Source organism: Microcaecilia unicolor, chromosome 3 (genome assembly GCF_901765095.1).
Source record: "Microcaecilia unicolor chromosome 3, aMicUni1.1, whole genome shotgun sequence".
Lineage (NCBI taxonomy): Eukaryota > Metazoa > Chordata > Amphibia > Gymnophiona > Siphonopidae > Microcaecilia > Microcaecilia unicolor.
This window is the reverse complement of record NC_044033.1, coordinates 479330629-479351956: the sequence shown is the minus strand read 5'-3', so window position 1 is coordinate 479351956 and position 21328 is coordinate 479330629. Positions and strand designations below refer to the sequence as shown.

Sequence of the window (21328 nt, the reverse complement as noted above, 5' to 3'; positions counted from 1 at the left end):
CGAAACACAGCCCGTGTCGGGTCCACATTGGAATAAAGAACCGTGTCCCGTTTCTGAAGCCTCTTGGTGCTATTTGTTGTATTTTGGTCTTTGTTCTGTACTTTGGACCCTCTCTGTGTTGTTGTTTTGACTTAAACCATAACAGTCCAGATTATGTGTGCATTTTCTTTCCTACCAATTGCTCAAAGAGAGAGGAGAGGGAGACAAGAGACCATTGTCACATGACATAGAACAACGTAGTCTTGTTGTCTCTAAGGGCCAGGCTTGCTAAATATTAGCAAACATTAACAGGAAGTAGTATGGAAAGACAACATCTTACCTGATAACTGATTTGATATGGATGTTCCTCAGACAGTCAGTATGTTGCATAACAAAACAAGGGAAATAACTAGACAGCACTTATTTTACATCCCTGCATAACAAGAAATCCAACAATGAAACTAAAACCACTGTACACTGCATCAAATCCTGCAACAGAGAAATGAAGAAAGAGGAACAGTAGCACTTCAGAGAGGGTGTAGGGTGCTGGATTCATCTGCTGCAATTACAGGAAAGAAAATTATCAGGTAAGACATTTTTTTCCTTCCTCAGCACCTGCAGCAGAGAAACTTGTGGGATGTAGCAAAGCTGCCCCCGCAGAAAGAACCGTAGAGCCAAACAGCTATCCCGTTATGCTGCGATATCCAAGTGATAATGCTCAGAATAAGTACAAAACGAAGCCCAAGTGGCCAGCCTACAGATTTCCTCCAGAGAAAAAGCAAGCGACTGCCCATGATGTAGCCAATGCTCAAGTAGAATGAGCACACAGGAGACTGCCAACCTGCCAAAGCAATAGCCTCCTTAATTCAGTGAGCAAATGTTGCCTTTAAAGCTATCTGAACCCAACGTGATTCAGAAGAAAGCACAAAAAGATGATCTGTGCAATGGAACTCATTAGTCACCTGTAGCTAAAGAAGGAGAATTTGCTGAATGTCCACACACTGGAGGCTAGTATGGAGTGTTGCCACGATTTGGGTTTCTGCCAGGTACTTGTGACCTGGCTTGACCACTGTTTAGAAAACAAGATACTGGGCTAGATGGACTACTGGTCTGACCCAGTATGGCTACTCTTATGTTCTGCCAAAAATGATGGGAGAAAAAGCGGTTGATTGAGATGGAATGCCAAAACCACCTTAGGCAAGAAAGAAGAAACTGTACGGATCGTAACCCCCGACTCAGGAAACCAAAGGAACGGGTCCTGAAAGAAGAAAGCCTGCAGTTCTAAAACACAATGGGCCAAAAACATCACCACAAGGAAGACTGTCTTAATATTTCCTCAAGGGTTCAAGGACTTGAGAACCAAATTAAGGTTCCAATTTGGACAGGGAACTCATAGTGGAGGCTTTAGCTGGTTAACCCCATGCAAGAAATGGATGATATCAAGATGTACGGCAAAAGAAGAATTCACAATGTGACCCCTGTAACAAGCTAGTGTCGCTACTTGTACTCAAAGTGAATTAAAGGCCAAGTCTCTCTGAAGACCCTCTTGCAAGAATGCCAATATCTGCAGCGATGAAGCCAACATCAGCGACAACACTCAGCCGGAGCACCATGCTTCAAAAGTTTGTCAAACCCGCACATATGAAGCAGCAGTCGAGCTTTTGCATGCCTGCAGAAGGCAGGACCAGCGTTAGGAGGTGGCACATAAAGCAATTGCCCTGGGCCCCCATACCACACGGCGCCCCTAAACCTGCCTCAAGCTGAAGAAAGCATAGCCTGGACTAGCTTTCGGCCACCCTCCCCAGTTTCTGGCCTGTGCCACTAAATGTCTAACCCCAGCCCTGGCAGAAGGGTCGCTATAACAGCATCCGTATAACCCTCAAGAGCCAAACTGTAAGACCAAAGTGGGAAGGCATCTCCATGCAAATGAGACCCTGGCATAGAAGATCAGGAGCCAGCAGGCAGTGAAACGGTTCGTCCATGAGCAGCTGGATCAGCTCCGCATAGAATGGCCGTCTGTACCAGCCCAGAGCAACCAAAATGACTAAACCTCGATGATGAAATCCTGGGCCCTCCCTATCAATGGCCATGGTGGAAAAATATACAGAAGCTCTGTCACTGGTCAAGACTGAAGAGCATCCAGGCCCCCCTGAGCTAAATTCCTCCCCTGCTGAAAAACCTGGTCACCTTGATACTGACCCATGCTACCATAAGATCTATTGCCGGCATGCCCTATTTACGCTGGGTCCACAGCACTTCTGCTGAGGTAATCTGCCTGCACATTTAGATGCCACCCAATGTGCAAGGCTGAAATGAGTTGTAGGCCTGTAGCCACCACCCCATGCTGTGCTTTGCCTGAGGCATTCAGTGGAGATGCACCCAATCTTTGCAACACAGATGACCATTGGCTCAATATGGATTGCTGGAGCGGCCATATGTGTGCCGTTGCCCAGGGTACCACCTCCAGGGTCATAGCTATGGAGCTCAGGACCTGTACCTAGTCCCATGTGTGAGGACACCGGTCTCTTAGCAAACTCCGAATCTGGTCCTCTGGTCTGTGTCGAAGCACACTCCTAGATATACTTCAACGTGTGGGTCAGCACTAGATGATTCTTGGGCAAACTGACAACCCAGCCAAGGGATTGCAACAATGACACCACCCTGGTGGTGGCGTGACGACTCTCCTGCTCCAATGCAGCTCTTATTAACCATTAATCCACATAGGGATGGACTCAAATCCCTTTTTGCTCAGAAATGCCGTTATCACCACCATAACCTTGGAAAATGTTCTGGGAGTCCTAGCCAAGTCAAAAGGTAGGGCTTGAAATTGGAAATGCAAAGCAAAGGAACCGCTGATTTGGAGGCCAAATGGGAATATGCAAGTGTGCCTCCTTGAGATCTAATGCCTTCAAAAATTCTCCCGGTTGCACTATGTACCGTTTCCATGTGGAAATGCTTCACCCTCAGAAAATGGTTCACCTTCTTGAAGTCTAAAACTGGGCGATGAAACCTGCCTTTTTTCAGAACCACAAAATAAACAGAGTAGCAACCAAAACCCAATTTGTGACTTGGCAGCGGAACCACTGCCCCAAGATCTTGCAAGATATGCAGGTTCAACAGAACCGCCAGCCACATGGACAGAATGCTGTATGGAAACTCCAAGAAAAAAAAAACCTATGGGAGAGGAAAACTAATTTGTAACCTTCTCTGAAGACTGCTGTGACTCATATCCCGAAGTTGACTCCACTGTCTGCTGCACCCAGCTAAGATAAGCTCTAGCAGTGTAAGCACTGCAGATAGCAGCCTGGAGGGAAAGGGTAGAGACCTCGAAAGATAGCTTAAAGGAAGCTTCAAGCTTCCTATTCTGCACATTCTTCAAAGCAATACGTCCCTCTACCAGAAGCCTAGTCTTCTTGGTGACTGCCACAACCAATGTGTCCTCTTTGGGCAATCTAAATTTCTCTATGTGGTCTTTAGGCACAAAACAAAAGTGCAATATAGCCTTGGCCACCCTGAGGCCTGTATCCGGGGTGTTCCACTGAGCTGAGATGAACTCCTGAATTGCTTTATGAACCAGAAAAGTTCTGGATGGCCTTCTAGTGCTTGGACACGGCTAGCACCAGGGGCTCATCTGTGGAAGTATTGAGAATGTCCAGTGCTTTGACAATCAAAGATGAAATAACCTAACAGCGGTGGAATTATCTGCTTCATCAGGCAAATTCTCTTCCTCCTCCAGGTCCTCCAGTGGGAGACTGTCCTGAGCATGCCATCATCACAGGCTTAGAAAGAGGAAGAGATTTGGGGGTGGGGGAACGACATCTCAGACCCCCCCCCTCCCCAAATGCCTCTGTTTCCCAGGTGGATCCAAGTGTAGAGGTTGTTAAGTTTGCACTGACCAGGACTGGTGATATCCCTGAAGGGGAGGCCCTGATTGCTGCTGAGCCCTCTTCATCAGATAGGGCTGGAGAAGCAGGAGCATGAAGTCTGGGGAAAATGGCTCCCCAACTTTCAGAGAAGTCCCCCTCGAGCCAACTGAAGTCAAGGGAAAGGACTCTGAAACAGCATGAAGATCAACTGAAGTCTGCTGCGTCTAAGGAGCTACCAGGGAATTACCCAAGATGGCCACAGGAATTGCAGCAGCGCCGCGTCGGTGGCAGAGTGCTTCAGAAAGCATGCAAATCACCTGCATGGGAAAAACTCAAGTCATCCATTGGAGAAGTGGCCTCTTGTCATGGCCATCTCCGTGCAGTCCCCTCCCAGGCACAAACCCTACACTGCTCTCTGCTTCCCACAGCGGGGACAGTGTTTGACAGCCCCAGCAGCTATCCGCAGAAGAGAAAAAAATAAACCATGATGCCCCGAAGGCAGGAAGAAAAATTCAAACACTCATCCTGCTTGCAGAAAATGCCTTCACTCCAATTCTCTGTACAACTAATTAAGTGCCTTTAAGGCAACCCCATAATAGCCAGTGCAGTATAAACTGACTGAAAAGCCTCTTTTCTTTTGTTTGTTTTATGAAGAATAAAACTGAGGCTGACAGGCCAGCCAGGGGCATAGGTTAACTAGGGAGTGGGAGGGAGAGCCTCACTAGGAATTCCCCCCGTGGAGTGTGCTAGTGGTTAGTGCAGTGGGTTGAGAACCTGGGGAACTGGGTTCGATTCCCACTACAGCTCCTTGTGACCCTGGGCAAGTCACCTAACCTTCCACTGCCCCAGGTACAAATAACCTTAGAACCAATATCTCCCTCTCATCCACCCACCCCCTGGTCCATCAGCTCTCCCTTTGTCTTCTCTCCCTCCCTCCACTTCACCCCCATATTCATTAACTCTCTCACTCTTTCTTATCTTCTGGCCCCCTGCCCTGTTCCAACCTCTCACTCTTTCCTCCCTTCCCTGTCTTTCTCCCATTGTCCTGCATCTCTCTCTCTTTCCTTTCCCACCGTTTCTGGGTCAACACCACTTTTCTGTGTCCTTTCCTCCCTCCCACTGGCCAGCATCTCTTTTCTTCCCCTTGCATGCGGTTCGGTGTTTCCCCTCCTCTCTCATCCACCTCCCCCACAAACATGCACACACACAAGTCTACCTTAAAACTGGCCTTCTAGAGATTCCTGGCAGTAGCAGTGATACACGTGCTGTCTGCAGCCTGCTCAGTCCCCCACTCTGATTCAGTCTCCTGTCTCTGCAAGGATGGTATGGGTAGAAAAGAAATCTGGAACAGGCAACAGGCAGTATATATATCGCTGCCAGGGATTTGTAGAAGACCAGGTTTAAAGTAGATTTGGGGAGGGGGGGTGTTTGAGAGAGAGAGGGAGTGGTCTATTAGATCAAAAGCTGCTGTGAGATTCAAAGAAATTAAAAGTATGGGTCTAGATTTATCAAAGAAATTTCAAACGATTGTATTAAGACTAGTAAAGCTGTCTCTGTGCTATGGTTATTGCGGAAACCAGTTTGGTTGGGATATAAAACATTAGTTTTAGAGATGAAAGCATGTACCTGAGAATGGACGATAGTTTCCAATATCTTCATCAGAAATGGGAGATTAGTGATTGGTTGGTAATTTAAGGGTCAGCAGGGGAGAGTTTATGGTCTTTGATCTTAGGGTGTGCAATGGCTGATTTCCATGCTCGTAGGACCTGTCCTGTCATTAAGGTTAGGGAACTCATGGACTGAAGGAAAGGAAGGAATGTTGGTAAGAATTTTCAAACAAACACTGAAGGAAGAGGATCTTGGAGAGCGGTAGTAGACAATGCTTATATTCTTACTAGGGCATTGTCTTGGCCTTACCTCCCTCATTCCTTTTATCATAAAGAAATGTTATTAATTTAAAATGCTAAATTTTGATTATAAACTTTCCTTCTGTGCAGCCCTATGCTCCTCTCTATTCAGTTTTGGTTGTGAAGTTGCCTCTGACAGCCTTTTTGCTTAACTGTACACTGCTTTGAGATCCTTGATTGAAGGGGGTTTATTGAATCTAAGAAATCTTTAAACTTTAAGGGCCATGTTTACTAAGGTGTGCTAGGAATTTTAGTGCATGCTAAACGCTAGAAACACCCCTATATTCCTATGGGTGTCTCTTGCATTAGCGTGCACTAATTTTTAGTATGTGCTAAAAACGCTAGCTTGCCTATAGAGCGGCTTAGTAAACAGGGCCCTAAATCTTTTGAAGTGTGAACATATCACACTTGAATATTTACCACTAATGTACAGCACTGCATATATCCAGCAGCACTATAAAAATAAGTACAGTGCACTCCATTTAAGTGCACGTCAGATAAGCGCATGCTCTGTTTAACTGCATGCCGTACTTCGGTCCCATTTTTGGCGCCATGAATTTCTATGGGGACAAACTTCGGTTTAGCGAACCACTGATAAGTGCAAGATTCGCTTATATGCATGGTTTAAGACCGCTCCTCTGCAGGAAAGACTCCGCATAAGCACACGCGTGGAATATGGAAGTCGATTGGAACGTGACAAAGGGGCGGTAAATTTGAAATCTCGTTGGTTAACTGCCACAGGCAGAAGAAGCAAAAGAATGTTGTTAGAATGTACACTGGAATCGTCATTGTCGTCGCGCAACTGTAAGACTAACACTGGCTGAACGAACAGAAGTTCTTAAAAAATTAGAAAACAAAGTCAAGCATCTATTCCTAAAGAATATAGTGTCAATCCCAGTCAAATTTCACGTATCTTGAAGCAGAAAGACCAGCTTCTGGAAGCCTGACAAAACAATACAAATCCACACCGGAAACGTAAACGGGCTGGAAAAGCTTAGAAGATGCTCTTCTTCGGTGGTTCTCATGTCAGGAGCAGACAGTTTCCTGTCAGTGGTCCAATGCTTATGGAGAAAGCTAATCAGCTAGCTGAAAGTCTTGGACCAACTGAATTCAAAGACACTGTTGGATGGTTGGAAAGATGGAAGGAGAGGAACAACATAAAATTCAAGAAACAGCATGGTGAAAAACAAGATGCTGATGACTTTGGTGCTGAAAATTGGGTTGCTTCAGTTCCTACCATCTTGAATGAGTTTGCACCTCGTGACATTTTCAATGCTGACGAAAATGGTCTCTATTGGCGAGAAATTCCTGATGGAACACTTGCATTCAAACATGCCGAAACTACAGGAAGTAAAACGTCGAAGGACTGACTGACGATCCTCCTTTGCTGCAATATGGATGGGAGTGAGAAGTTGGAACCCCTCGTCATTGGAAAGAGCAAACAGCCCCGTTGCTTCAAGAATGTTAAGCGACTTCCTGTGTCACGCGAGGCTAATGCAAATTCATGGATGACTGGGGAAATTTGGAAGCAGTGCTAAAGAAGTTAGACACTAGAATGCGGGCACAAAAGCGTCAGATTTTGTTGCTTTGTGATAATTGTGTTGCACACAGTGATGATGTCAGGCTGTCTAACGTCAAGGTGGTCTTCCTACCACCAAACACTACCTCTCTGATCCAACCTATGGATCAGGGCATAATAGCCAATTTCAAACAACATTATTGGGCTCTTGTGCTACGTCGTCCGATGAGCATTATGGATGACCAGACTGGCAAGGATAAAGGTGCTGTTGAACTGGCTCGTAATCTATCACTGTTGGATTCCCTACATATGCAGAAAGATGCCTGGAATCATGTTACACAGGCAACCATTGTGAACTGCTACAAGTAGGCAAGCTTTGTTAGGGATGTGGAGAGGGACGATGCAGCTGTTACAAACGCGTCAGATGAACAAGCTATTGACATCCCAGCCAGTGTTACTGAAGAGGAGTTTGACCACTATGTAGCTGTTGATTACTGATGTCGAGATATGCGCCTACACGCAGGCAACAGCTAATGATGAAACAGATGATGAAATGAGCAGCGAGGCACATGTTGATGAAATTCAACAACCTCCTGTCACTTTTGCAATAGCGCTGGAGAGTCTCAACACCGTGCGGGCCTATCTGAAGGCCACTGGATGTCAGTGCTATGACAGTTTTTACCGTCTGGCAGATGTAGTCTATGGAACTCACAGACACAAGAGTGTACAGAGGACTATGACTGATTACTTCAAGTAAGCCTAACGTCAGTTAACGGTGACTGTATAACATCAGTTAACGGAGACTGTACACTGTACGTATAATAAACAGTACTGTACATATGTTTATCAGATGTCAAGCTTCTTTGGGTCACAACGGTTAAGTGCACGCTCCGGCTAACTGCATGTATTTCTTAGGTCCCAGACCCTTGCACTTAAGTGGATTGCACTGTACTACTATTGTACTTACATTTATTGGCGCCACTGTATTTAAATAACTCATGGTATACATCATAAAAAAAACCAACAGCAGACCTAAATTGTGGATTTAAGAAATACACTTACCCTGCTCTTCCGGTACGTCCTACTCTGTGGACATATTCTTCAATGTTTCGAGGAAAATCAAAGTTAAAAACATGAGTAACGTCATGCACATCAAGCCCACGTGCTGCTAAATCAGTCGCTACCAATATTCTTACTTTTCCTGTAATAGAAATAACTTCTGGTTCATTTATTAAACTCTTTCATGGCTATTAGTATCACAATCCCTTAACCTGACCATCTCCTGTTATGCCATCCAAATCACAGTCAGTTTAAGGGTAAAAGTTCAAGATCTCAGGTCCAAGTAGGTGGTCAATGATTTATCTATAAACATTCCTAATTTAGGTATGATGGCCTTTAGTGATCTCTTTGTTAAGAACAATGATATACAGCTTCATACATTAATCAAAAATGCTTCAAGTTGCCTCAGGTAGTGCAGCTTATTTATTTGTGCCAGTCTCTGGGAAAACATGATTAAAGTCACCAGAAATTTTAGTCATGTTTTCCCCAAAGACGGTCACATTTATTACTGGGATTTATTTACTGCTTTATGAAGATATTCACCTAATGCGGTATACAACGGGTGCAGTTTCACATAAAACTTACAACTTTGTTAACAGTATAACAGTAGTATAATGACCAAATATAAGTATAAATAAAATCAATGCGGTAAACCTGGAAAAGGCAAATGCTCTAGTGATAGGAATAAAATGATACAGTATTGGAAATATAAACACATTTAGAGGAGGAATTGATGTCACCTGCTGAATGGCAGAATAATGAAGGAGCTTCCTCAAGCCCCGGTACAAATTAGCAATAACAGCAACTCTCAGAGCAATACAGTGTTCCAAGCAGGCAGAATAACTTGGAAAGCTGGCAAGAAAGGAAAGAAATTACTGGATTTGAAGAAATTTGCTTACCAGACAGCAGATCTGAAGGAGCAAGTACTTTCTAAGATGACACCGGTATCTATAGAGACTATGCTGTATAAACAGCATGAGTACTCTGCTATGGTGCCCGAGTCCATGGCAGAATTACAACCGGCAAGTAGACAGGAACTACGGAGCTGGGTGGCAATTGTAAGCATCAAAAGTGAATTACATGCAGATATGGAGGGACTACAATGTAAAACTGAGGAGATGGGTCACCCATTAAGTGAATTTGAGAATACAATAATTGATCATGGTGTGGATGTAGCAGAACTGCAGTAACACTGTGCATATCTTGAAAGCAAGCAGGAAGAAAGGTTGCTAAAAAGAGAAGATGGTGAAAACAGAGCCCGTAGAAACATTCTGAGAGGGGTCCCAGAAGTGCTGACTAAACAAAACACTGCAGATAAGATGTATAGGATCTGTCAAATTCTTGCTGGTTGCCTGCTTCTTTCACTTTCCTATCAAGAACATGAGCAGAGCCCAAAAGACAGGCAGAGCTCCAGAGTCTCAATGCATGGATGAGACGATGGTGAAGGAAGGAGGGTTTCAGATTTGTTAGGAACTGGGCAACATTCGGGGGGGGGGGGGGGGGGGGGGACCTATCCCAAAGGATGGGCTCCACCTTAACCAGGGTGGGACCAGGCTGCTGGCATCGGCATTTAAAAAGAAAATAGAGCAGCTTTTAAAATAAAAACTGGGGGAAGGGGGAGGAAGTGACGTCAGCGCTGGTGAATGGACGCCTGAAGAGAGAGCTCCGTTCCCGACGGAACTAAAATAAGACAAAACTCCCCCAAATCGAGCGCAGCACTCGCAACTCTCTATCGGAAAGATAGTTAAACTGATGGCAGCCCGAAAGAGTCTCGCAAAGTTTAAGTTTGCAGGCGAAAAAGGCGAGGCAAGCAAAAACGCAGGATCGCGTTCAAGCACACGAGGCGGCAAGATGGCGGCCGGAGACTCCGAAACAGATCCGGACCCCGAGGAACCTGCAGCGAGTGGCATAGACGTGGACAGAAATGAGATATCACGCTGGTTCAAAGAACTAAAGGCAGAGATGATAACCACCCGGAAGGGAATACAGGCCTCCGTGGCAGAGCTCCGAGAGGAGTTGAAGGACATTGGATTGCGGGTAGCTGAGACGGAGGAGCGCGTGGATACGTTGGGAGATGAAGTGCAGACGCTACAAATAGCATTGAAGAAAGAACAGCAGTCTAGATCAGAACTTGAGCAAACTGTGGAGGATCTGGAAAACCGCTCTAGGAGATGTAATCTGAGGTTTAAAGGCATACCGGAGGAAGAGCAATTTAGAGATGCTATGAAAGTGGTGCAAGAAATCAGTGCACACATACTCAAAGAGCAGCAGGGAGGTGGAGACCAACAGGAGAGAGAATTACCAGTCCTGGACAGAGCACATAGGAGCCTGGGGCCACAAAGAGGTGGGCAACCCAGGGATATTATTGCATGCTACCATGAATTTGGAGTGAAAGAAGCAGTATGGAAAGCAGCCAGAGCAATGGGAGACTTTAATTGGAAAGATTGCAAACCAAAAATTTACCAAGACTTGGCTCGAGTCACCCTCCAGAAACAGAAGGAATTTAAAGAGGTGACTCAATACTTGCAACGGATGGGCCTAAGATATCGATGGCTATACCCATTCGGGCTTCAGGTTACAGTTGGAACTACACATAGAAGGTTGCAGTCGCCTAAGGGAGCCTGGAAGACCTTGAGAGAAATGGGGTGTGAGGACTTGCCAACTGGAGAAAGCTCACCAACTCATCGTAAGAAGACACCAGTGAAAGATCGGAGCTTCAGAGCGAACCAGACGAGAAGGGAAAAAGATCCTAACATTGGGAGAGAGAGGCAGAGAGAATCTGAAGATGAAGGAGTGGACTGAACAAATCAGATAAGCTATTCATGGGGACTTAAGTTAACACATATAGTGAATAATGCTATAGACTATAAAGACATATGAAAGTTTACTGAGGTTGCGAGATGGAAAAGGAGGTTTGATTGGGGAGGAGGGGGAGAATATGGAGGAGTTTTATGTTGGGGGACATTTCCAGCAGGAACTCACTTCCTTTGGGAGGAACTGGCGAGAACGGAGGAGAGCCAGTTGCAGGGGAAGGGAAGGGGGGGGGGAGGGGGGAGTAGAGGGATGGGGGGGGGGGAGGGGATGGGGGGGATCCTGAGGGTAGGATCTTGGAATGTAAATGGTCTCAACAGCCCCGGGAAGAGAAGTATTATCTTCCGAGAATTACGCAGGCTGGAGTGGGATATAGTAATGTTGCAAGAGACACATATACAAAAAAAGGATGAAAAATTGCTAAGGAACCGGGTACTAGGCGAGGGGTACCTATACGCGAACCCTAAAGGGGGGAAAACAGGGGGGTTGGCAATTTATATTAAGGACAATCTGCAATTTATCAAGGAACAAGAATTCAGGGGGAGGGAAGGTAGATGCCTGGCAATCAAAGGATCAATTAAAGGGCACCCAATTACACTCATAAATATCTATGCACCAAACGAGGGACAACGGGAATTTTTTGAAACACTACGTACAAGTCTGATACCTTTTGTTGGGGGTCAAATACTGCTGGGGGGTGACTTAAATTTTCCTGCAGCGGGGCTTGACCACTCAACAGGAAAAGAACAAGGGGCGAAATACACAAGAGGGAAACTGACTAAGCTAATGAGGGAATTAGACTTGTTAGATTTTTGGAGATTGCAACATCCAGGACAAAAAACTTACACGCATTACTCACATGCACAGAAGACATATGGCAGGATAGATGCGATATGGGGCAGCCGTTCTCTATGGGGAGTTCTCAGAGGGTCTGAAATTGATACTATACACGCCTCAGATCATGCACCAGTGTGGGTTATGGTGGGAGGATTGGGTAAGGAAAGAGAGGGAAGAGTATGGAGGCTTAACGAGTCATTGATTGACACAGAGGAAAATTGTAAGGAAGTTAAGGACATAATCAAGGAATATCTGAAGTTTAATGATACCACAGAAGTGACAGACGGGATCTTATGGGATGCCCTTAAAACTGTTGTGAGGGGGCATTTGATTAAAAAAGGGGCGCAAAGGAAGAGGGAACAAGGGATAAGGGAAATGAAAATACGTCAAAGGCTGGCAGAGTGCGAAGCGCTCCACCAGGCAGAGGGGAGTTATCAAGTATTTAAGGACCTATTGGCTTGTAGAGCTGAACTGCAAAAGTTACAAATTGGGAAGATGGAATTTCAACGGAAACTAGTAAAACAAAAATTCTTTGAATATAGCAATAAGGCGGGTAGTATGTTAGCCCGGAAATTACGCTGCAGACAGGTACAAAATACGATATCCAAACTAAAAAGGGGAGGAGGAAACATGGTGCATCAGGATAGGGATATCAAGGCCGAATTCGTGAAATATTATATGAAACTGTACTCGAAGGAGGAGGGAGCAACACTAGAGGAGAAGCGGAATTACATAAGGGATCTAGACTTAAATAGAATAACGGAGACTCAAAGGGTGAATCTAGAAGCCCCAATATCACTGGAGGAAGTGTTAGGAGTCATTAAAGGATTAAAAGGGGGGAAAGCGCCGGGAATGGATGGATACACGGGGAAATATTATAAAGTATTTCGACATGAATTAGCTCCTCTGCTGACAAGAGTGGGTAATGCGAGCTTTAGAGGGGAAGAGATGCCTATAAGTATGCATGCAGCGGGGATTACAGTACTTCTCAAGCCTGGGAGAGACCCCACTCTATGCGGATCCTACAGGCCAATATCCCTGCTGAATATAGATGTCAAGATTTTGGCCAAGGTGATAGCGGAGCGTCTAGGCAAGCTTTTACCATTCTTGATACATGAAGATCAAGCGGGGTTTGTGCCACATAGGCAAGTAGCGGATAATATTCGCAGAACTTTAAATATTAAGTGGGGAGCCCAGAGGAGAGGGGACTCCCTGACCCTTTTAGCGATCGATGCAGAGAAAGCATTCGATAGAGTGGACTGGGAGTTTCTATGGGAGAGTATGGCACAGATGGGGATGGGGAAAAACCTTATAGGCTGGTTGCAGAAATTATATACACGCCCGGTGGCAAAGATTAAAATCAATGGGGGATACTCTGATCATTTTGATATTCAACGAGGAACTAGGCAGGGGTGCCCACTTTCCCCATTATTATTTGCGATTGCCATAGAGCCATTTGCCCAGAGGATCCGCTCGCTCCAAGAGATACGGGGGGTTAGGATGGGGGGTAAGGAGCACAAGATTGCATTATTCGCGGATGATATTCTATTTTACATCTCATCCCCTATGACGACAATGCCTACTCTGATTAAGGAGATGAAGCATTATGGATGGGTATCAGGTTTTAAGGTGAACTATGATAAGTCAGAGGTGATGGGGGTCACTATAACAGAAGGGGAGGAAGAAAGAATAAAAGAAGGGTTTAAATTTAAAGTAGCTAAAGATAGCTTTAGGTATCTAGGGATACAGATCCCGCGGAACCTCACCAAATTATACCAACTAAATTATATACCCTTATTAAAAGAAGTGAGAGGGGATATGACAAAGTGGCAAAAGGGGTGGCTTTCATGGTGGGGTCGTATTGCGTCAGTAAAGATGAATATTCTCCCCCGGCTTCTATTTTTGTTCCAAACACTACCAATCCCAGTACCTAAAAGGGAGCTCATGAAGCTGCAAAAGGATATAGGAACATTTATTTGGGGGGGAGCACCGGCAAGGTTAGCACGGACAATAATGTGGGGCACACCGGACCAAGGAGGGAGGGGGATACCAAACATCCTATGGTACTATTGGGCATCACAGCTTAAACAAATTGCGGTATGGGGAAAGGTGGATTTATCATCAATAACAAAATTAGAACAGATTTTTGTCCAAGAAGGGGCATTAGAGGGATTGTTATGGGCCCAGATTCCGGAAAATACATATAGGGGACTCACCCTGAACCCCTTCGTATCGCATCTCTTAGTATTATGGGGTACTTTAAAATATAGGCTGAGAGGATCTAGGACCAAGTCCACATTTGCTTGGATCACACAGGATCCAGGCTTCCCTGCTGGGACTCAGGGTGGAGTATTTAAAACATGGTTCCATAAGGGACTGATTAGATTTCGAGACCTACTGACAGATGAGGGAATTAAACCCTTTACGGAATTACAGGAAGCCTATGAATTACCACCATCTGATATCTATGCGTATCTACAAGTAAAGCACTATGTAATTTCCGCAAGGTGGATTAAAGATAAATTAGTAGAAAAGGAAAAAATGGAGGATACATGGGGGAAGATTGATTTATGGGGAAAGGGAATTTCCAGATTATATGATCATATACGAGGGTCACAATTTTGGGAGAGGGATCTGAAACAGGAATTCACCGATTTGGAGTGGGGAAGAATGTGCAAAGAGATTAAAAAAGCTTCAGTTTGTGTATTACTGAAAGAAAATGCATATAAAGTATTAAGTAGATGGTACTATACGCCAGAGAGAATAAAGGTAATGTTCCCAGATGCCTCAGATATATGTTGGCGATGTAAGGAGGAAAAAGGTACTTTCTATCATATATGGTGGGAGTGTGTACACATACAGAAATTTTGGGAGGGAGTTACGGGTATGTTGACAGAGGCTTTGGACACTCTCTTCCCAAATGACCCAAAATGGTGCTTACTAGGGTGGGGGAACCAGAAAGGAGTGAAATGGGGACAAAGGATTAAGAGGTTAAGCCTAGCGGCTGCAAAATCTGTAATAGCGGCATTCTGGAAACAAGATAAAGGGCCCACTTTACATAACTGGATTGGGAAGGTTGAGAACCTAATGGTGATGGAGGAGTTGACGGATAAAAGGAGGGGTAGGTTTAATGCACAGGCTAAGGAATGGGAACAACTTGATCGAATAGTGGGGAAAGAAATGTATGGGGGGGGGGGGGGAATAAGGAGGGGTTCTCGGGAATTGAAGGGACTAAGGAAATGAGAATGGGGGGGAGGGGGGGGGAAATGGAGGAGACTTTGGAGGGGACAGTTTATACTGTATATATGTTTGTATTTTGAGGTTTAGAAAAGGGAATGAATGTTGTTACCAGAATTTAGGATGAAACACTACAATGTAACTTGTATAAGGTATGATTAATAAAAATTTATTAAATTAAAAAAAAAAAAAAAAAAAACTGGGGGAAGGCAGACAGTCGCTCAAAAGCGCATGGTTTGGAATAAGGTATCTTTCAAAGATATCACCAAAACAAGAAAGATAAGGCATCTTGATAGCGAGGTTGCAATACAGAGCATAGTAGATCAGGAGTCTTTAAATAAAAAGCAGAAAGATTTTCAAGATTGCACATTATCACTGTTAACTGAAGAGCAAGGTGTAAACAGGAACAACAAGGTCTGAAATGTCTATATGTGAATGCCAGAAGCCTAAGAAATAAAAATAGGAGAGTAAGAATACATTGTACTAAATGAAAAAAATAGATATAATAGGCATTTCTGAGTCCTGGTGGAAGGAGGAGAAGCAGTTCGACACTGTCATACCAGAATACAAATTATATCCCAGTGATAGAGATGATCGAATTGGTGGAGAAGTAGCACTGTATGTTAAGGAGGGCCTTGAATCGAATAAGACTAAAAATTCTACAGGACACAAAACAAATCTTGGAATCCCTATGGATTGTTACCATAGGAGCCAACTTTTCAAAATGATTGGGGGTGCTGAATTTTTTTTTTAACAGGTGGTGCATTCCCCATCCCCTCCCTCCCCCTCCTCTGAGTTCCAGGCCCCCCTCCTCCGAGTTCCAGTACCCCCTCTCCTCCGAGTGCCAGTCCCAACCCCAGCCTGACCTCTTCTCCCACAACAGTCCTCTGCTGTTCCGTCCTCGCCTTCCTGCATGCCGCCCAGAATTTTAAAACTCATCTTACCTCAGGGTCCCGGCAGCAGCAGTGAAAGGCGAGCAGGCTAGGCGCTTCAGCCTTCCCTTCTCTCTCAACTCTGGTCCCGCTCCTCTGCCGGGACCCCAAGGTAAGATGAGTTTTAAATTTCTGGGCGGCACGCAGGAAGGCGAGGACGGACCGGCAGAGGACTGAGGGAGAAGAGGGCGGGCACCGGGCAGGTAGGCTGGCTGGGAAGGGAACTTCCGACTTCTGGCGGGTGCAGAGCTGGTCCTAGGGTTTCTGGCGCCCTCCTGCAGCCTATTAGTTGGCGCCCCTACCCATCCAGGGGTGGGATCACTATGGATCCGCCCCTACAGTAGTCACAACCCCTTTTACCAGCCATGGCATCATTGAAAACCAGTGTAGAAGAAAAATAACTTGCGGGGTTTTTTTCCATTATAAATAATTTCTGTAAGCTGTTACAGCTCCATTATACCCTAAATGACACAAACCAAATTAGCATATGAGAACAGTCTTGCCAACTCTGAAAAACAATGTGTTAGCACAATCTCAGAATCTAACAAACAGATCCCTGTTCAGACACTTGGCCTTGCAGTCACACATGCAGAACAGAGATAGCCCCTCTTCAAATTCTTCAAAAATTAACCTTAAATCCTAAGAAGTTAGACTCTGCATGCAGCACAATACCAGAAAAAAAGAAAGAAACACCATTGCTATACATTGCAAAATAAGATAGTAGATGTAGCAGATGTAAATTCTGAAAGTGGACATATTCCAAACACTAAAATTAAAATAAAATAATTTTTTTCTACCTTTGTCTGGTGACTTTTTTTTCTGATCGTGCTGGCCCAGTATCTGATTCTGCTGCTATCTGTCCTCTTAACTCCGTTTCCAGGGCTTCCTTTCCATTTATTTCTTTACTTTCCTCCTTTCTTCTTCATTTCTTGCTGTATATCCATAAGTAAAAGCTGGGTCCTCAGCAGACTTGACTGTCCAGTGGATCCAGCTTCTGCCTATTTTCTCCATCCATGTGCAGTTTTTCTCCTCTCTTCCTTTTCCCTCATCTCCTTCTTCTCTCTTCCCTCTTCCCTCCATCCACCCATGTCCAGCAACCCTCCACTGCCCTTCCCTCCATCCATGTCCAGCAACTCTTCTCTCCCCTCCATCCACCTATGTCCAGCAACTCTCCTCTCCCCTGCCCTCCATCCATCCATCCATCCATCCATCCATCCATATCCAGTAATTCTCCTCTCCCCCCTGCTGCCCCCCTCCATCCATCCATCTCCATCCATGCTCCTCTCTCCCCTGCCCACCTCCATCCATCTATATCAAGCAAATCTCCTTCCTCCCTTCCATCATGTTCAGCAATTTCTCCTCTCTGCCTGCCTGGGGCCTGCCCTCTCATCCATCTCCATCCATGCTCCTGTCTCCCCTGCCCACCTCCATCCATCTATATCAAGCAAATCTCCTTCCTCCCCTCCATCATGTCCAGCAATTTCTCCTCTCTGCCTGCCTGGGGCCTGGCCTCTCATCCATCTCCATCCATGCTCCTCTCTCTGCTGCCCACCTCCATCCATCCATCCATATCAACCAATTCTCCTCCCTCTCGTCCCCTCCGTGTCCTGGAATTTCTCCTCTCTCTCCCCTGCCCTCTCGCTCCCATGTCCACCTTCCCCTTCTATTTAAATTTACCTCCGACGACGTCACAGCAACTGCTCATGCTCAGCGTCAGTGAAAAAGCTGTCCGACGTCTGTAGCCAATCCCTTCGCTCGTTCCTTCCCTCTCAGTGTGTCCCGCCCTCACGGAAATGATGTCAGACGAAGGCGGGACACTGAGGGAAGGAACGAGCAAAGGGATTGGCTAGAGTCGTCGGGCAGCTTTTTCATTGATGCTGAGCATGAGCAGCTGCTACGACGTCGTCGGAGATAAATTTAAATCCCCCAAGGCGGCGCAGGTACCTGCGCAAGAATCCGAGGGCTGAGGAGGTAAGCAGTGGCGGTGCCTTCCAGGTCGGCGCCCCCTGACAATGCCTGGCCGTGCAAAAATATTGGGGGTGCTCGAGCACCCACAGCACCCACGGAGTCGGCGCCTATGATTGTTACTCCATGTGTAAAGGGGAAAAGGATAGTGACAGGAGTGTACTACCGTCCACCTGGCCAGGATGAACAGACAGACTTAGAAATAATATAATAGTAACATAGTAGATGACAGCAGAAAAAGACCTGCATGGTCCATCCAGTCTGCCCAACAAGATAAACTCATATGTGCTACTTTTTGTGTATACCTTACTTTGATTTGTATCGGCCATTTTCAGGGCACAGACCGTAGAAGTCTTGCCCAGCACTAGCCCCGCCTTCCCCCACCGGCTCTGCCACCCAATCTCAGCTAAGCTTCTGAGGATTCATTTCTTCCGAACAGGATTCCTTTATGTTTATCCCACGCATGTTTGAATTCTGTTACCGTTTTCATCTCTAGTACCTTCCGTGAGAGGGCATTCCAAGTATCCACCACTCTCTCCATGAAAAAATACTTCCTAACATTTTTCTTGAGTCTGCCCCCCTTCAATCTCATTTCATGCCCTCTAGTTCTACCGCCTTTCCATCTCAGGAAAAGGTTCGTTTGCGGATTTATACCTTTCAAATATTTGAATGTCTGTATCTGGACGACTGTGGTGTTAAAGGGGCGATCAGGGAAGACAAAGCCGTAGCGGAGAAATTGAATGAATTCTTTGCTTCGGTCTTCACCGAGGATTTGGGAGGGATACCGGTGCCAGAAAAGGTATTTGAAGCAGACGAGTCAGAAAGACTAAATGATTTCACTGTAAACTTGGAGGATGTAATGGGGCAGTTCTGCAAACTGAAAAGTAGTACATCACCGGGACCGGGTGGTATTCATCCCAGAGTATTAATAGAGCTGAAAAATGAACTTGTGGAGCTACTGTTAGTAATATGCAATTTATCCCTAAAAACAGGTGTGGTATCGGAAGATTGGAGGGTGGCCAATGTAACGCCGATTTTTAAAAAGGGTTCCAGAGGCGATCTAGGAAATTATAGACCGGTGAGTCTGACGTCGGTGCCGGGAAAATGGTGGAGGCTATTATTAAGAATAAAATTACAGAGCACATACAAAAGCATGGGCTACTGAGACAAAGTCAGCATTATCCTGCTCAACCTGTCGGCCAGACTGTTTACGACTGCCAGATAAATGGCTTTGAGAAACATGCCGTGACGGCAAGCTGAAAGCCACATCTGGACGGCTTCCTGACACAGAGGGCGAGATCCGGTGCCCCCCTGCTTGTTGGTGTAATACATGGCTACCTGATTGTCAGTATCAATATGATTTGGTTGGACAGCCGGTCTTTGAAAGCCTTTAGAGCGTTTCAGATCACTCGCAATTCCAGGAGATTGATCTGAAGACCTTTTTCCTGAAAGGACCAGGCTCCTTGAGTGTGAAGCCCATCTACATGAGCTCCCCACCCCAGGAGGGATGCATCCGTTGTCAGCACTTTTTGTGGCTGAGGAATTTGGAATGGACACCCCAAGGTCAGATTGGATCGAATCGCCCACCACTGCAGAGAATTGCGAATGTCGGTATACAGTTGGATTACGTCCTCCAGACTCCCCACAGCTTTATACCACTGGGAAGCTAGGGTCCATTGAGCCGATCTCATGTGTAGACTTGCCATGGGAGTCACATGAACTGTGGAGGCCATGTGCCCCAGAAGTCTCAACATCTGCCGAGCTGTGATCTGTTGAGACGCTTAAACTATGGACACAAGGGACAGGAGGTTGTCTGCCCTTGTCTTGAGAAGATAAGCTCGAACTGTCTTTGTATTCAACAGGGCTCCAATGAATTCCAACTTTTGGACTGGAGTGAGATGGGACTTGGGGTAATTGATTACGAACCCCAGTAGCTCTAGCACCTGAATAGTCATTCGCATGGACTGCTGAGCGCCTGCCTTCAAGTTGCTTTTCACCAGCCAATCGTCGAGATAAGGGGACACATGCACTCCCAGTCTTCGTAGTGACGCTGTGACTACCCCAGGCACTTTGTGAATACTCTGGGCGCAGACGCCAGACCACAAGGCAGCACACAGTACTGAAAGTGCTGAGTTCCCAACCAAAATCGAAGATACTTCCTGTGAGCTGGAAGGATCCAGATATGTGTGTAAACATCCTTTAAGTCCAGACAGCATAGCCAATCGTTCTCTTGAATCATGGGAAGAAGGGTGCCCAGGGAAACCATCCTGAACTTTTCTCAAACTAGAAATTTGTTCAGGCCCCTTAGGTCTAGGATGGGACAAATCCCCCCCTGTTTTCTTCTGCACAAGGAAGTACCTGGAATAGAATCGCAGCCCTTCTTTCCCTGGTGGAAAGGGTTCGACCACTTGGGCCTGTAGAAGGGCGGAGAGTTCCTCTGCAAGTACCTGCTTGTGCTGGAAGCTGTAGGACTGAGCTCCCGGTGGACAATTTGGAGGTTTGGATTCCAGATTGAGAGTGTATCCTAACCGGACTATTTGAAGAACCTACCGATCGGAGGTTATAAGAGGCCACCGTTGGTGAAAAAATATCAACCTCCCTCCAACCGGTAAGTTGTCCGGTGTGGACACTTTTTTATTCAGGCTATGCTTAACTGGAGCCAGTCAAAAGCCCGTCCTCTGCTTTTGCTGGAGAGCAGTATGGGCCTTAGTCGCATGCTGTTGACGAGAACGAGCAAGCTGGGGTTGAGCCTGGGCAGGCTGCCGAGAAACAGGAGTGTACCTACGCCTAGAATAGGAATAGAGAGCACTCCTCCTCCCGCCAAAAAACCTCCTAGATGAGGAGGCAGTAGCAGAAGACGTCCGTTGGGAGAGAGAATCCATAGCATCATTATGCTTCTTGATCTGATCAACTAGATCCTCTACTTTTTCACCGAAAAGATTATCCTCCTGGCAAGGAACATCAGTCATTCGCTGCTGGACAGAATGATGCAGGTCAGAGACACGCAGACATGAGAGTCTGCGCATCACTATACCTTGAGCAGCAACTCTGGATGCCACGTCAAAAGTACCACTGGCCAGGAATTTTCGACACGCCTTCTGCTGCCTGACCACCTGAGAAAAAGGCTCAGCCAGCTCCTTAGGGTGCACGCTCATGAAGAGCTGGTAAGACTGGATCTTGGCGGCGATCTTGGTACATCTTCTTCCTATAAGAGTC

General features: G+C 45.9%; 1 protein-coding gene across 1 annotated transcript in view; it reads right to left on the bottom strand.

Annotated features, from left to right (window-relative positions):
• DDX43 (DEAD-box helicase 43) overlaps positions 1-21328 on the bottom strand; it is a 344939-nt gene that overhangs the window by 64913 nt on the left and 258698 nt on the right. The window contains exon 14 of the mRNA XM_030199037.1: positions 8334-8472. Coding sequence (XP_030054897.1) covers positions 8334-8472 — 139 coding nt within the window. The remainder of the gene's footprint in view (positions 1-8333; positions 8473-21328) is intronic.